Genomic DNA, 15,157 nt, shown 5'->3' on the forward strand with positions numbered 1-15,157 from the left:
GAGGAGGTAGCAGGTGTGGGGATACAGATGCTTTGCCTCTGCGGAGCGCTTCCTGAAAACAAGTGTTTGATGTGTGATTGCTGGTGAAATGTGGCACAGTAGCTCAGTGGGCTGTGCTCCTGGTAATGTGAGAGAGGTCAGGTTTGATTCATGTAGCTCCTCAAGCCTCATTCCTCTTCAGGCCTTGGGGGTAATGGTGTGCAGACAACGCCTCATGACTAGTGCTTTGCAGGGTTGGCTGATGGTAGGGATTAAAAAAACTGCCTTTAAATCCATTCATCTTCAAAATTGTCAACACCCTTATTTGGTTTAAGGTAATTGGCTTTTTTTTTTTTTTTTTTACAACATACTCCACACATAAGTGAATCACCATATTACTGATTTGTGACACCAGGCAGGGCTTTAGTTATTCAAAGCCAGGAGCAACAATCAATGTGGCAGTTGAGCTGTATTTCCTGGAGCAAAAAAAATCTCAATACTGACGAGAGGATAATGTGGCGCTGGTTATGGTTTTGGAACCAGATGACACACAGTGTAATTATTTTTGGTATTTAGGCCCTATACCAGATGATTATTATAATGCTTTCATCAATGTTCCTGTAATAAATTACTGGTTGTTAGCTATCATACCTGAGGAATGGATTCATCTTGAAGTGTATTTTGAACAGCTGGTGTGGTTTATTCATTTAACTTAATAATGATAATAATAATAATAATTAAACATAATTTGATTACAGTTGGTAATGCAGGTCCAGCTGCAGCTATAACAGGGATATGAAATTGCCCAGGGCCCTCACGTGACCATGGAATAAGGATATTATGCAGGGAACTCACTATAAATTGTAAGAAAATGGAAAAAGATTGGAATGGTGAAATGGTTTTCATTTTCAAATACGTTTTACAATTTAGTCCTTAACTCTGTCAGTTGAACTTTTAACTCCATTCAGTGAGGATAAAGATTATTTTAATCTTATTCCCCCCCTTGATTAAATTATTTTGTTAAAATATATTACATTTGCGTCTTGATTTGACTTTTATTTAGTTTTTTAGATGTCAACATTTGTTGCTGAAAATCTTGTCTTAATGAACACATTAATCTTCCATCTGTGAGATAGCAGACATCATCACAGCAATGCTGCACCCACGACCCGATGGAAATTGGCGCTTATTTGTTAGAGAGTCGGACTGGATGAGCTGTAGCCTCGCAGGCTAAGAACAAAATGCAATCTCCCGGCTATTACTTTTTCCATCTCAGACATTTATAAATCCATCCGCCCTCTTGCCCCCCTTCGCTTCCCTTCCAGCCATTGCTTTTACCACGCTGACGTGACGGGCCACTTTTTTTTTGTTGCGCAGGTGGCACCGGCCAGGTGACCGCACGAGCCCATGCACGTGGTAACCCCGGTCCACCTTCAGCTCTGTCAGCACTTGTGTGTGAACTCCTGAGGAACAAAAAAAGGAAAGAGAGGGCCAGTCAGCAGCAGAGGAGTCCGGAGCGCAGCGCAGCGCAGCGCGGACGCTTCGTCTTCTCTCCTCCCCCTTTAGACCCCGCCGCTCCGCTCCATCTCTCCGTCTCTCTTTTCCTCTCTCTCTCTCTCTCTCTCTCTCTGTCTCTCTCTCTCTCTCCCTTTCTTAAATTGACATTGGTCTGGCTCGAAACATGATAACAGAAAAGACTTCCTCCGCTCCGCGTTGTCGGACTGTCCTCAACCCCGATCACTTGAAACTCAAATAAGCAGGCGTGAAGAGGAAAAAGGGATCGCACAGTATCCTATCAGCAGCTGCTCAGAGGGAATAACAAGATACCTTTATACCACACACACACACACACACACACACACACACACACACACACACACACACACACACACACACACACACACACACACACACACACACACACACACACACACACACACACACACTCGGATGTGCTCTTGCGCATCGTAGATCTTAGAAAGTGCTCGTGTTGAACTATAGTGAAAGTAACATGTATATGCACGCTTTGATACGCGCAAGCCTTGGATTTGTAGGTTTCTGCTTGGTCGCCTTTGTCCAACAGTCAGCTTCAGGAAGTAAGACCATTCAAGGTAAGTTTTCAGTCAAACAGCTTCAATTTTTTATTTTTTTTGTTTTACTCCTAATGAATGGGAATGTGCTCTTTTTGTCAGACTGCTTGGTGCGTAATTGATAAATTTGTTAGATGCTTTTGGAAAGCCGGTCATGATGACACTTGATCAGTTGTCTAAACCAGTGCAACTTGAATGAATGTGTATTAAAACGAGTTAAAAGCAGAGTATTTGAAAAATGTAGAGGGTAAAAGTGAAGTGTTTGGAGACGTATTGATTTTTGATTCAAGCAGGCTCCTTCTGTTGATCCACTGACTTATTTTGCAATCACTTCATTGCTTTTTTGTTGTGCCAGTATACTCGGTTGCTTGTATTTATGCAGACTTGAAGTAAGGAAACGTAATACAGCTTAAATTTAGTTTCACTGAGACTTTTCTGTCCTCTAAAAACAGTTGACTTTGATCTTCAAACAGCATCAGCGGTGCGAACAGTTATGTTTCATAGCTATTCCTGCAGGTCATTGTAGTGAGACTACCAGGAGGTATTTGTCACAGTCCAGACACGTATTTGACACCGGCCTGTAACACACACATGGAGTCTCTGTCTGTCAGACACTGCAGCTACAGTGCCAACCTGCCCCGCCGGCTGCCCTCTTGCTCTCCTGTCTTGTGAGAAATTATTCAGACCAGACAAGGGCAGTCTGAATCAGAAAAAAAAAAAAAAAAAACTCTGGCACCTTACAGGAACAAAAAAGACATGGTGTTACACACTCAATTTCCGATCCGCTCAGCCTTTCCTCCTGCAGGTTTTCATCACTTAATTTTCCCACAATACAAATGCCAAGCCAGAGCTGCCAGAGCTGAAGTATTTGCATGCAAAGACACATCACGGTTTCTGTGTGAGTGTTGATTGTGGTCGGTGATGTTTCGCACACACAAAAAGACATCTCTAGGGCGGTCGACAAGGCAAAAAGAAAGGGGGTGGGTGACTATTTTGCATCCTGGGTGGTCTGCCCCCACTTGTGGGAAAACTCAATATTTACATTTTGCAATTAGAACTACTTTTTTCTCACTTTATTTTCCACAACATCGATTACACACTTCCTTGGAGTGTGGAATGCTGCTGTATGAGTGCTGGTCTGTAATGGCATGCACCTGTTTGTTGGTCACCAAGTGAAACGCCATAGACAAACTACTTGTTAGGCTTCTCCCCCAGTTCCTGTTTATCAGTGCAAGGCGAGCAACTCTGCAGTGACATATCATCCGTGTTTGGCTCCGGATCTATTTGTAAGCATATTTTGTGCCTAACTGAAAAGACATATTGTGTTTGACGTTGGTGGCCACTCTTCGGCACTGACAAGTCTGCAAGCTGGGAACAATTTTGAAAACTGACGAAACAGATGAACAATGACTAAAACAAATGCACAATTTGTCATCTCAATATTTATTCAGCGCAGATGTTGCCGACAAGAGTCTTTGTCTTTCATCAGTGTCCGTCTAATCATGGCACTGTGTTTCAGGCATCAGTCATTACTGTAGGAAGAAAAAGGGAGCTAGAGAGCAGTGGAATGAGGGAGGGAAGATTCGAGGATGTGGTGGAGAGAATGACAAAGAAGGGAAAAATGAGACCAGGGAAACAGGAGAGATTAAGGGTGCAGAGACAGACAGTGAGAGAGGAGGTTTCTTAGTGAGCGAGCAGCAACAAGCGAGGAAAAGAGAAGGAAAGGAAAGAGGGGAGCCATAGACGTCATGGCAAATCACTTTCCCTCGAACAGAGTCAGGAGCTCTTGGTTAATGCAGCAGCACCAAGGCAACGGTTGGTGTGGGGCTGACATGCTGCTGTGGCTGGCTATGTTGGTGTAACCTCTGCTCCAGGGCCTGGGGGTCTAAAGACGCAGGGCTGCCTGAGCGAGGAGGAAGGCCAGATCCAGGCCCGGACACACTGTGGGAACCGAGCAGCCTTGGCAATATGAGGCCCAAGTGACGGGGAAGCTTACCTAGAGATGTTGCCTGAATCTCCACTATGAGCGAGATGCCTGCCACCCACCCACCCCCAACACTCACTCACCCCTTTCCTTTTTCTTTTTCACCCAACTCTTGCTTTGTTTGCTTTGTCCTCGCTTCCTTTCCTTTGCACTTAATGAAGTAGCTGTGCTTTTTCTCTGTCAGACATAAGCAACGACTGCGTTATACCCACCGTGTCAGAAAGCTCGCTGTCAGCCCCTGTGCTATTTAAAATGTTTCAACAAAAAAAGACAAGCACAGTTCCCCTCTGTCCTCTTCAACGCTTTCCCCGGTCCTGTTCGGCCCACTTTTGTTGCTTGATAGAGGGCTGAATATGTTGCGGGTCCGTGTGAGCAAGCATGGAAGTGTCGCCGTATGTGTGTGCATTTGGTAGTTGGGACAGTGAGAGAGTATTTGGGCTGTGTATGTGGTCATTTGGACAGTTCTTTGAAACTGTAAGTGAAGCCACATAAAAGAACCATTTAAATAGGGCTTTTATTTCTGCCCATGGCCTTGAACTTCTCTGAATGTTCGCTGTTTAGCAGAAAGAAGGAGAAGGAGAAATAATACAAACTGACAGGCGGACAGAGACTGCAACACTGTCTTCTATGAACATGGCCGGTCATCTCTCTTTAACATTTTGACACCACTTTGGCGCTCCTCTTTCATCACCTTCCCTCTCGTTTCTCAGGCTGTGTGGTTTCTGCCTTGCCCCTGAGTCCTGACAAGCGCCTGCAGTGGTATTTGTCGAGCTGTTACACTTATCCCCTCAGAGACTGGATGTGCCTTAAAACAAGCAGACGCAAAAGTCCCTATATGCCTGCCAAGGTACCGGAGCACAACTTTTGGCAAAGTAATTTTTTAACAGCCTGCAAATGGAAGATGTATTCAGGTCAGCCAGGAAAAAAAGACTTCTCCCATCCTCATCGAGATGCTCCGTGACTTTGAGAAGTTAATGACTTTGTGGATCAGGACATTGCGGTTTGGATCGCTCAACTAAAGTGATATGTCACCATTTAATTTCTCCTATCCATTTCTTCTAACTATGTAAACCCAATTAAAGCAGATGAGGTCCAAGTCTCGCATTGCCAGAACTATCTCTACAGCGCTGTGGAGTAAGGTCTGGCTACACCACGCATACATTCCAGGATAGGAGAAAAAAATCACAATCGTCCTGGGTGGCGCTAAGCTCCGGATGCAGCGATGCTGGCTTTGCAAAAGGTCTCGTTTAGGAACTTGTTTTGGTGAACTATTTGCACCCAGCAAAAGAAAACGCCACATTCAATATTAAATGAATTTAACTGTTCACACAATACAGTATTGTGAGCTTTTTAAATTAGCTGGATACATGGTCAAACCTCATTTTCTCTAGCCAGTGTCGCCGTGTGTAAGTTCGTCCACTGCAATCCTCTACAATTGGTCCCAAAACGTCCCTGTTAGATAGCAAATGCTGTAAACATCTTCCTTGTAAATCTTTACAATAATTCCCCGAAAGAACCAAGCAGGCCTGCCTTTTTGCACGATCCATATTTTCTTAAAAACTTGCCATTTTCAGCGTGTAGCTTGATAGCTCGACGTTTGTGCAAACGGAGTTTGAGAACGGCAACACACAGAGCGGAAGGTGAGGAACATCGCAGTTATTCTGGAAATGTACTTCCATTGATCGAGACTAATGAGCTCCTAACCTATACATACAGTATTTTTCCCTAAACAAAATGTTCTCTCTTGTCTCAGTATGTCTTTTCTCTCTCTGCAGCAGGCATGTAGTGTCATACATTTGTGCTCTCGTTATGATCAGAGTGTCTGAGGCAGGTTGAGCCTCGGGGTAGCCCTCGGTCACTCGCTGATGAGTAGGTGGAGGGGATCGATTCCAGCTTCACTTTAACACTTGGCAGACACACTCCGAAAGCATCAGCCTGACAAGTGGTGCTCCAGTACCACTGTACATGTTGTTACAGAGCAGCCGAGAGAGCAGAGAGATTATTATCTTGACGTTACTTGAGTTATGAAAACACTTGATAACAATTCTGTCCAAGAGCAATGCAGTATAATTCACGAAAAACGACTTTGATCTGTGGGTGCATTGAGGACAAGTGAATGTGTATGACTGTGATGAGTGATTTTAGATAGAAATGATTGCACTTAGCAGGCAGAAGTGCTTTCACTTCCCAAAATGAGGCTCCATTATAGATGGAGAATCCTTTAAAATCAGGTAATGGTTGAGGTTTATCATGCCTAATTTTTTTCTTTTCTAATTCCCTGGCTTCAGTGTGGCCAAGCTGCAGCTTGATACAAGCATTTTAGTTTAGTTTTAGGGCAGGCAGGCTACAGCTACGAGTGAGGACCATGTTTACAGGCACATGTAAAGTCAAAGCTGTCTGGTGCAAGCTGTGACCCAAGGCGATTCAGTGGGCCTTCGTTCTGGACAGTTGCTCACTTTCATCCTGGCCGCTGGAATGTAAAACCAAGACATTTTTCTCTCTGCAACAGAGTGTCAAAGATTCTGGCCTCAAAAAATGTGACTTCCCTACTCAAGGTTTCCAAACGAGAATCTCAATAAGTGCCTTTCCAAATGATATTAGCTGTTAGTCCGTCTATTTCCCCTGGTAATTTGTAATGCGCTCCATATTTGTTAGAATGTCTTTCTTTCTTAAGAACATGAGACATTGTTTATCATTCCACTCTGTTTTTCTTCTCTATTTCTATTGAGCAAATTAAGAATTGATCAGCGTCACATAAAGGGTTTCCAGCATTAATTTAAAGGAATAATGCAACATTTTAAGAAATACACTTATTGTAGTATATCAGAAGATTTATATACCACTCTCATGCCTTTATGTTAAATTTAAGGTTACGTCCAGCAGCCGCTTAGCTTAGCACAAAAACTAACTGGAATCGGGGAAACGGCTAGCCTGGCTCTGGCAAATGGTTACAAAATACACCTACCAGCTCACTCAGCTCTCTAAAGCTCACTAATTAACACATTACACGTTGTTTGTTTAATCAGTCCGACCTGAGGTCTCTGCTGGTTGCCTGGCAACTGCTCAAAGTCAAGAAATAGTCCCACACATAACCTCCCTGTACAACTGTGAATGTCGTTTTTACACTCATGTTTTTGTACGGAATTAACAAATTAGTTATAACGAGTTATTAGGTTCTGGTAGATGTATTGTTAGGGATGTCTCAATCAAGTTTTTTTTCCCCTGATCAGTTATTTAATATTTATTGGGTGTCTGCCGATACCGAGTCCCTATTTAATTCTTCTGTTTTCCTAGATAATGCAGTTACACTGTACCAAAAGCACATTGAAGGTATTAAAATCAATTCAATGTAAATGCTTGACAATTGAATAGCTCATTAACATTAAGACAAAAAAAATCCTCCATTCAAGTTCTTAATGGGTTTTTTCTACAAAATAAAAAGTAAACAAACTCAAACTGGATTTTGTTAAGTGTTTATGTTATAGGTGCCGTATCGATATTGAACGCAGCTCTACTAGCGCCTAGCGAAATGCTTGCATTGCAGACATTACAAGTGGCTGTTGGACTGCATTTGTTTTCCAATTTAAAATATTTACACACTGCAGACATTTAAGCCGCATTCTGCCACAAATTGTGCTTTCCGTTTACAACACGTAAAACAAAGGACTTAGGCTTAGGTTCGTGCTCAATATAGCCGATACGGATCAGTTAAAAAATGCTTTGATAGGACACGGTACCGATCTTTAAGATCAGATCGGGACATCCCTATGCATTTTGTTACCAGTTGACAGAGCCAGGCTAGCTGTTTCCTCCTCTTACTAGTCTTGGTGCCAAGCTCACTGTGGCTGCTGGGTATAGCTTCATATTTAGACAGATATGAGACTGGTGTTGATCTTCTCATCTATCAGCTCTCCAATAGCAAGTAAATAAGCGTATTTCCCAAAATGTTTTGTTGTAAAGTGTCCTGTAGTGTTTCAGTGTGCGGTGTGTATGTCTGCATGGATGTGTGTTTGTGGTCAGAGATTATCATTTCGGCTTTTCCTTCAGCTTGCATCAAATTATTTTTGTTTAACAACTGCCTTGAATCACAGTTCTGTTTCACTTATTTTGTATGCGGTACAAATGTTAGGTCCGTTAGGTCACAGCCAAACAATATAATATATAATAATATTTCCTTTATTTGCCAAGTCTATTGCACATACGTGGAATTTATCCTCTGCATTTAACCCATCCTAACTAATCAGGAGCAGGGGGCAGCCCTAGTCCAGTTAAACCCTAACCTGTAGACACTGCAGATTTGCTGTTGCTCCCCAGGGGAACCCATCAGCTGTTATGATTCATCTTTCATGGTACCTTTCTCCCTTCCTCAAGCAGAAAATCACCTTATCAGCAGCTAGCGAGGCCCCTGACCACTATTTGTCACCTTATTTGGAATACTTGAAGGGCTGACAAAGCTGTAGATTTGCTGTGCAACAGAAAAGTAGTTTAAATCACCCAAACGTTACCGGGAACACCAGGGCAACTGCTTTAAATGCAACACCCGTGTCCAGTGGTTAAAAAAAAAACAAAAAAAAACTTTCAAACCCTCACACTCAGGAGGAAGAGTGCAGAGCTTGTTTGGAGCTTGTTTATTTATCAAGGCTTTAATCTGAACAATATGTTCCAAATGAGTCCTGTGATGCTTCTCTCAACTGAGGCATTGTGGTTAAATTTAGAAAACTCCTGCTCCCATCTCTTCCACTCTGTCCCCTTCACTCTGTCAGTGGCCTTTGTTCTCTGTGCAGATGCGGCACTGTGCTGACAACATCCCTGTTGGTTTCGGGGGAGGATGGAGGCAATGTTGACGGCACTCTGACCCCCCCCAATTTTAAACTCACCTCCACAGCCCCCTTCACAAGTGCTGATGGCTCACTGATGAGCCTCAGTGCCGTCCCTCAGCCAGCTGCAGCGGCTCTTAACTCATTAATCCTCTAACCCCCCACCACAAAGACTTGTTTTTCTGTTTCATTACTCACTGATTGGGGATACTATGACTCAGGAGAAGATATCAGTGGGACTGTCATCTCAGGCTCTGTACTTTTCTAGGCCCACGGCTGACGCTCCACCATCCTCTACTATCTCCTCTTTCGCCCTGATCCCCGCTCCCCCGTGTGACCTCTCGGCTGAATAATAGGGCTGCGTCTCTCTTTGAGAGTTTGGGGGAGTCAGCAAGGGACATCATTAGGCTGGTCTGCGGTGGTCAGCGTTGTCGGAGGGGGGTTGGGGGTCAGAGAGAGCCTTGTTTACAGACTGTGTGTGTTTACATTCCTGGTGGTGAGCGCCAGCTTTAGAGACTGCTGGAAGTGAAAGGAAATGCTCTTATTCTGCTTAGTAATGGAAAAATCCAACCCAATACATCAAGGAATCTAGATCCAAATAAAAAAGCCTAGTTATTTATTTGGTGAGTTCTGGCCAATGCATTCTGGGTAGAAAGAGGGATGACTTCACTGATTAATTTGAGACTTTCTCAATGGACAGAGGCATGGGAAAAAACATATGAGCCTCTGCAGTATTTAATCACCCCCGGTGAACTCCAGATATATATTTATTGCAGGCTGTAATAGCTTATACTGTTGATTAATGGCAAGCACTTGTTCTTCATGGCTCTTTTGTTTTAAATCATTACACCATCCGTCATACAGGCATTTGGGCTGCAGCCAGGGATTAGTTTTATTATCGATTAATCTACCAATTATTTTTTCGTTTAAGCATTTGATCTATAAAATGTTAGCAAATAGTAGGAATGAAGTTCCCAGAGCCCAATGTCCTAAAATGTTTTGTCCGACCAACAGTCCAAAGATATTCATTTTACTATCATAGAAGACTAGGAAAACAAGAAAATTTTCAAATTTGAGTAGATGGAATCGGAGAAAAAAAGTGTTTTTTCTCAATTAATTAGCAAAATAGTTGCCGATTAATATGCGGTTTATAAGTTAGATGATTAATCAGCTAGTCATTGTAGATCCACTGGCATTCAGCCCTTTTTAGCACCATCTGCAATCATCACAGTATCTGATCTACTGTAGTATTATATGGTTCATGTGTGTCATTCACAAGTTTAAAGTTGGTACTTCCTTTGTCCAGTTGTCTGAAATATTGCAAAAAATGACTGACGAGAACATGAGTAGTTTTTAAAATGACTTGCACATTCTTAGAATGAACAGACAGGGGCATGTGTCAACTAGTCTAGATAAGTGGGTGTCAGTTGGTGGAAATGTGAGTGCAAGAACTTTTGAATTCAGTTTTTTTTAATTCAAATATATATCAACAGTTATTTATTTTTTATAATTATATATGAACCTATTTAAAGTCACCAGACATGGCATTTTGCTGCACTGTTTAATGATAGGGTACACTTTGAATTTAGCCACTAATAATAATTTGAGGATACACAACTATGTTTTACAGAAAATATGCAGCAGAAAGACAATTTGAGACGTGAATATGGGAAAAATGGCTGGTAATACTGCCATCTCTTTCATTTACCAAGGTTGCAATCTCAGCACAGCATTTATTCTAGTTTTCAGTAATAATAATAATAATAATAACAATAATAATCAAAATGGCATCGACAGGAACTGAATCGGCAACTATTGTCATTTTTCAAGCTGAAATACCAAACACATGCTGGGTTCAGCTTTTCAAATGTGAGGACTTATTGCTTTTATTTGTCATACAGTGAGTGTATGATACCACACTTTATATCTTTGGGTTTTGGACTATTGGTTGGACAAGGCAAGACATTAAACATGTCAAATTGGGCTCTGCCAAAATATATTGGACATTTTATAGACAAAGTGATGAATTGATAAAAGACTCTGCAGATAATTTGATAATGAAAATTTGTTTTGGTTGCATCCAACAATTGGCTGAATTATAACAGATTCACTCTTGTCATTATAATTCACATTTTCTGCTATCAAAATATTTGAAATTAGTCAGGGTTAGTTACAGGTCACATGATTGATTTTATATGTTTTCAGTGACAAATATTTTCCAGGAAAACTCCAGATATGCCCTCACATTTTTCCCTTACGTGAAGGATATTTGTATTTTCTGCTCTGGCATCCTCTTACGCAATCTGATTGAAATACAGTAGGAGCAGTGATGGAGAGGCCATCAAACACTTGATATGTATGTATATGAGAAATGTTTGAATTAGGTGATTATGCTGTCTCACAGCATTTAAACGAAGCATATATCCAGTCAGTTACAGCCTACTGAACTTCACATTTCTGAGCTTTGGTAGTTAATGCCTGCTGCACAGCTTACACAGAGAACCATTCACTTTATACCTCAGTTTGACAGGAAACAACTAAAAATATCACACTTGTGCTGTAATTCCTACGTTGCCATCGTTATAGTCGGTACTCTATCTGGTTAAAGCAACCACCAATGAATATAATTGCTGTGTGCAGAGGGGAGAGTGTCATGTCAGTTAGCTCTGGTTGTATAAATATAAGGTATACAGCTGGACTAAGTGCCACCCTTTCCGTATATAAAATATGCTGTATGAGGCCAAGAAGTCATTAACAGTGGAGGACACATGCCAAGAAGGGTGAAAAATCCCTTAAAAGGTACAAATGAATTTCTTGTCACTTTGACTACTTATGGGAAACGGTTACAAGTTATGCTCAATTATTCAGTGTGGTATGTATTAGACTTCCAACACTTAGAGTAGAGTGTGTCATGTCAGGCTCTCCCTGCGCTCTCTTAGTATTACTCTATGATTCACTTAATTACTGTAATAAGTGTTTTTCTTCTGGAGGTGGTCCGGAGGTCTATGAGTCATAGTCTATTAAGGCCACACATGCTAAAAGAAAAGGCACAGCACCAGATGCTTGGTCTATGATCAAAATCACAGAGAATCGCCATTATTTATTTAGAGAGTTTGGGTCTGAGATAGGTTTTATAAATGGAGCAAGGTGAGTCCACTTGCTCTTTACTCTGCAGTCTGTTTTATTTTTATATATTTATTTTATTGGAAAGCACACACGATAAAGGCATCAACAGATTGAAGAAGCAGATACAAAGGTCTTGTATGTGTTGGTTTGAGTTAGCCAATCACCCCGAATACACATTCATTATATATCACTGCACTGTATACCGTATCAGACAGTTGTAGAATAAAAAATTAAAGCAGTACATTATTGTTTTGGACTGAAATAGCTGAGCAAGTTCTTGGAAGCAAAACATCGTAGAATATTACAGGGTCACTATTTGCACTATTTAGTTTTGTAATTTCCACTTTTGTTCTGCTGGAAATTAAAAGGGTGCATAGTTTAGGGACTTGATTCAAATGTGAAATGAAGTGATGAATGAATAAACCAATTCAATCTTAGGAAATATATTTTTTAGTTGGATTAGTTGATAAATCGATTTTGAAAACTGACTGCAAAAATGCCAAAGATTTGATAGTTTTAGCAACACTAATACAACTAAAGAGGCACTCCAGCCATTTACCATTGCACTTCTACAAAGTCGGGGACTCCCAAAAAACATTAAAAAAGAATTGTCAAAACATTTAGAGACAATTAGCCTCTTGTATGGGTCACACTTTAAAAACACTAACTCCTAACCTACATTTCCCATAATGCCACTCAATAACGTCTTTTATTTGATTACATCATCAGGGTTATTTTGTTCAAACTCCCTCCAGGACATTTTGCACAGACTGAGTAGTACTCCCTCATTAGGAACTTCATGTGTAAAATTGGTGGAGTGCCCCTTTAAGGAATACACAAACATAATAAGGTCCAGTCATTACTGTCATTGTGTCACACAACTAATAGACATAAATAATAGACAATCAGTAGACATAAGTAATAAAAAGGAAGGCCTGTGCACTCTTGGGTGTAAACAAGGTAAAGGCATAGATAGTCTTTCAGCATGTTAACATGATATTGCTCTCATTTAACTCAACTTGCATGTTTTTGTTCATTTTCCCTTTGGCCTCAGATTAATCTGAGGCTTCATGGTTGGTGCACACAAGCAGGGAGGGACCCAGGGTTTTGAAGTTGTGATCACAGTTTCTGAAAGCACAGGATCAGTCAGTGGTCATGATTCCTAAACATTTAGAGTGTGTGAAGGATGAGTGTAAATATCCCAAATGGAAGCAGTTGATATTTTTATTCACAACTTTTTAGAGGCTTGCTGGACAGCCAACAGTGTGTCCCTTCATTAGCTGTAGGGGATCTGGGCAAGAGGGGGGAGAGATGCTAAATTTTGTGTTAATGTTGACGTCTGCATTTCATCAAAACCATTTTTTTTGTGGGGGCTGCCCAGTGTGCTGCCCTGCACATTTTGAAAAACCCAACATTTTTACAGTGTGCTGTGATAATGTTGCAACAAGCAGCCATAGTTCCTGTCCTTTCCACAACCTCCTCCTTACTTCCTCTTATTAGTGCGTACCATATATAGCACTAGATGTAGACACATTCTACTCGCTATTATTAATGTGATGCATTGTGCATATACTATTTTTTTACAGAATCTAGCAGTTTTGATTTGGTTCAAGCATATGTAGTAGCATTATGGCTGCATGTGGGTACATTATTTATATAAATGTGCTAATTTTAAAGTCCCCCTCCTTCCAAAATTTGTTTTGCTTGTTTTGTGTTACTTTGATGTTTGAGCTGTGCACAATGACGTATGTGCAGAGTTAGTTTTCACATTCATCTGCTGAAGGAGGAAAGTTTCCCTGTGCTCACCTTTTATATCTGAGAATAAGATGCATACCTAACGGCATGATTTTGTGAAATCTCAACTAGTTTGGAGGTCAATTGAGTGATGACTTTTCACTGAGCGACATCTTGTATCCAGTAGTGTCCAATGTCAGAAATGGTTAATGGATTCTGCGTTATTGGACAAAGGTGAAAGAGTAGATTTTGAGTCATTTTAAGAATTTTCAACAAGGTAATTAATCTTATTTGTAGAAATAACAAATTAAACAGAAATTATTATTAAAAGCTGTCATTTTATTTGTCTAAAAACATGTCTGGAGGGGGATTATGTAGTTTACAGGAACATCGGACATGAAAAAAAAAATTATCTCTGGGGTCGGAAAGAATTTTCTTTCTGTTTCACTGATCTCAAATCAACACCCAGGAAATTAGCCACTTTTCCAGGTTGTTGCTTTGTTTTACAACAGATGTGTGAGTTAAACATCATATCATCAAATGGCTGATTTACAGCCAGTAGATAAAAGCGGTGTTACTGTCTGTCTTTCATACAGTACAGCCATTCAGACTCTCTGCTCTCTCTGCTGCTTTGAGTAATTATCCTGACCTTAACCCCATCCTGCACAACCACAACCCTAAGTATAGTGTAAGTGTGGTTCTAAGATGGATAATTACAATACTTGTCCCTTTGTAATTATACGCAGTACGACAAACGCTGTGATCCCAAGAACACCGTTTTATGGACTTGAACCCAGCACCCTTCCTCCTCTGCCGCAAGGAGCTCATGAAAATGAAGGATTTCATCTGAAAATGCTTTTGTCAAGAAAGAATGTTTTGTTTCTAATGCGAAACCGCAACTGTTCAAATGTTGCACCAAATCATTCTGTCAGGAAAACACAGCTGAATAATTTGCTGCCCCTCGCTGACTGAATGCATCACTTGGTCCATATTTTTTGGACTATTATTTTGAAGTTGGCTGCAGGCAGCGCGAGTAAAGCTACACCTTTGGTCTATTTCTGTATCTGAAGGAAAGGTGATAGGTTGGAGGGGGGCAGGTTTGGGGCAAAGCAAACAGCGAGGGTCTCAACACTCAAAGTAAACATTACCCTATGTTTGAACTACACACCTTCGGCCTTACAGTTCCCCCACACACTCGTGCTCTACCCTCTGAGTTTTATTCCTGCTAACACCCCCTCGAGCCAGCCCAGCTAAATACACTGCTTATCCCATGGCCTTCTCATAAATCAGGGAGGAAAAGCACCTCTGACAGGGTCTCACCTCCACGGCCAGCAGCCCTTAGCCGGCAGCTCTGACCTACATGTAGGGACTACTTTGGAATAAATGGACTAATGGGTTTTCAGAGTATCTTTCCTAATAACCATCTC

General features: G+C 41.2%; 1 protein-coding gene across 2 annotated transcripts in view; it reads left to right on the forward strand.

The window, feature by feature from the left end:
* Positions 1-1,467: 1,467 nt before the first annotated feature.
* scube3 (signal peptide, CUB domain, EGF-like 3) overlaps positions 1,468-15,157 on the forward strand; it is a 79,654-nt gene continuing 65,964 nt past the window's right edge. For both annotated transcript variants that reach the window (XM_028581901.1, XM_028581902.1), the window contains exon 1: positions 1,468-2,090. In XM_028581901.1, coding sequence (XP_028437702.1) covers positions 1,991-2,090 — 100 coding nt within the window. In that variant the 5' untranslated portion in view covers positions 1,468-1,990. The remainder of the gene's footprint in view (positions 2,091-15,157) is intronic.

The sequence above is a fragment of the Perca flavescens genome, chromosome 7 (assembly GCF_004354835.1).
Source record: "Perca flavescens isolate YP-PL-M2 chromosome 7, PFLA_1.0, whole genome shotgun sequence".
NCBI lineage: Eukaryota > Metazoa > Chordata > Actinopteri > Perciformes > Percidae > Perca > Perca flavescens.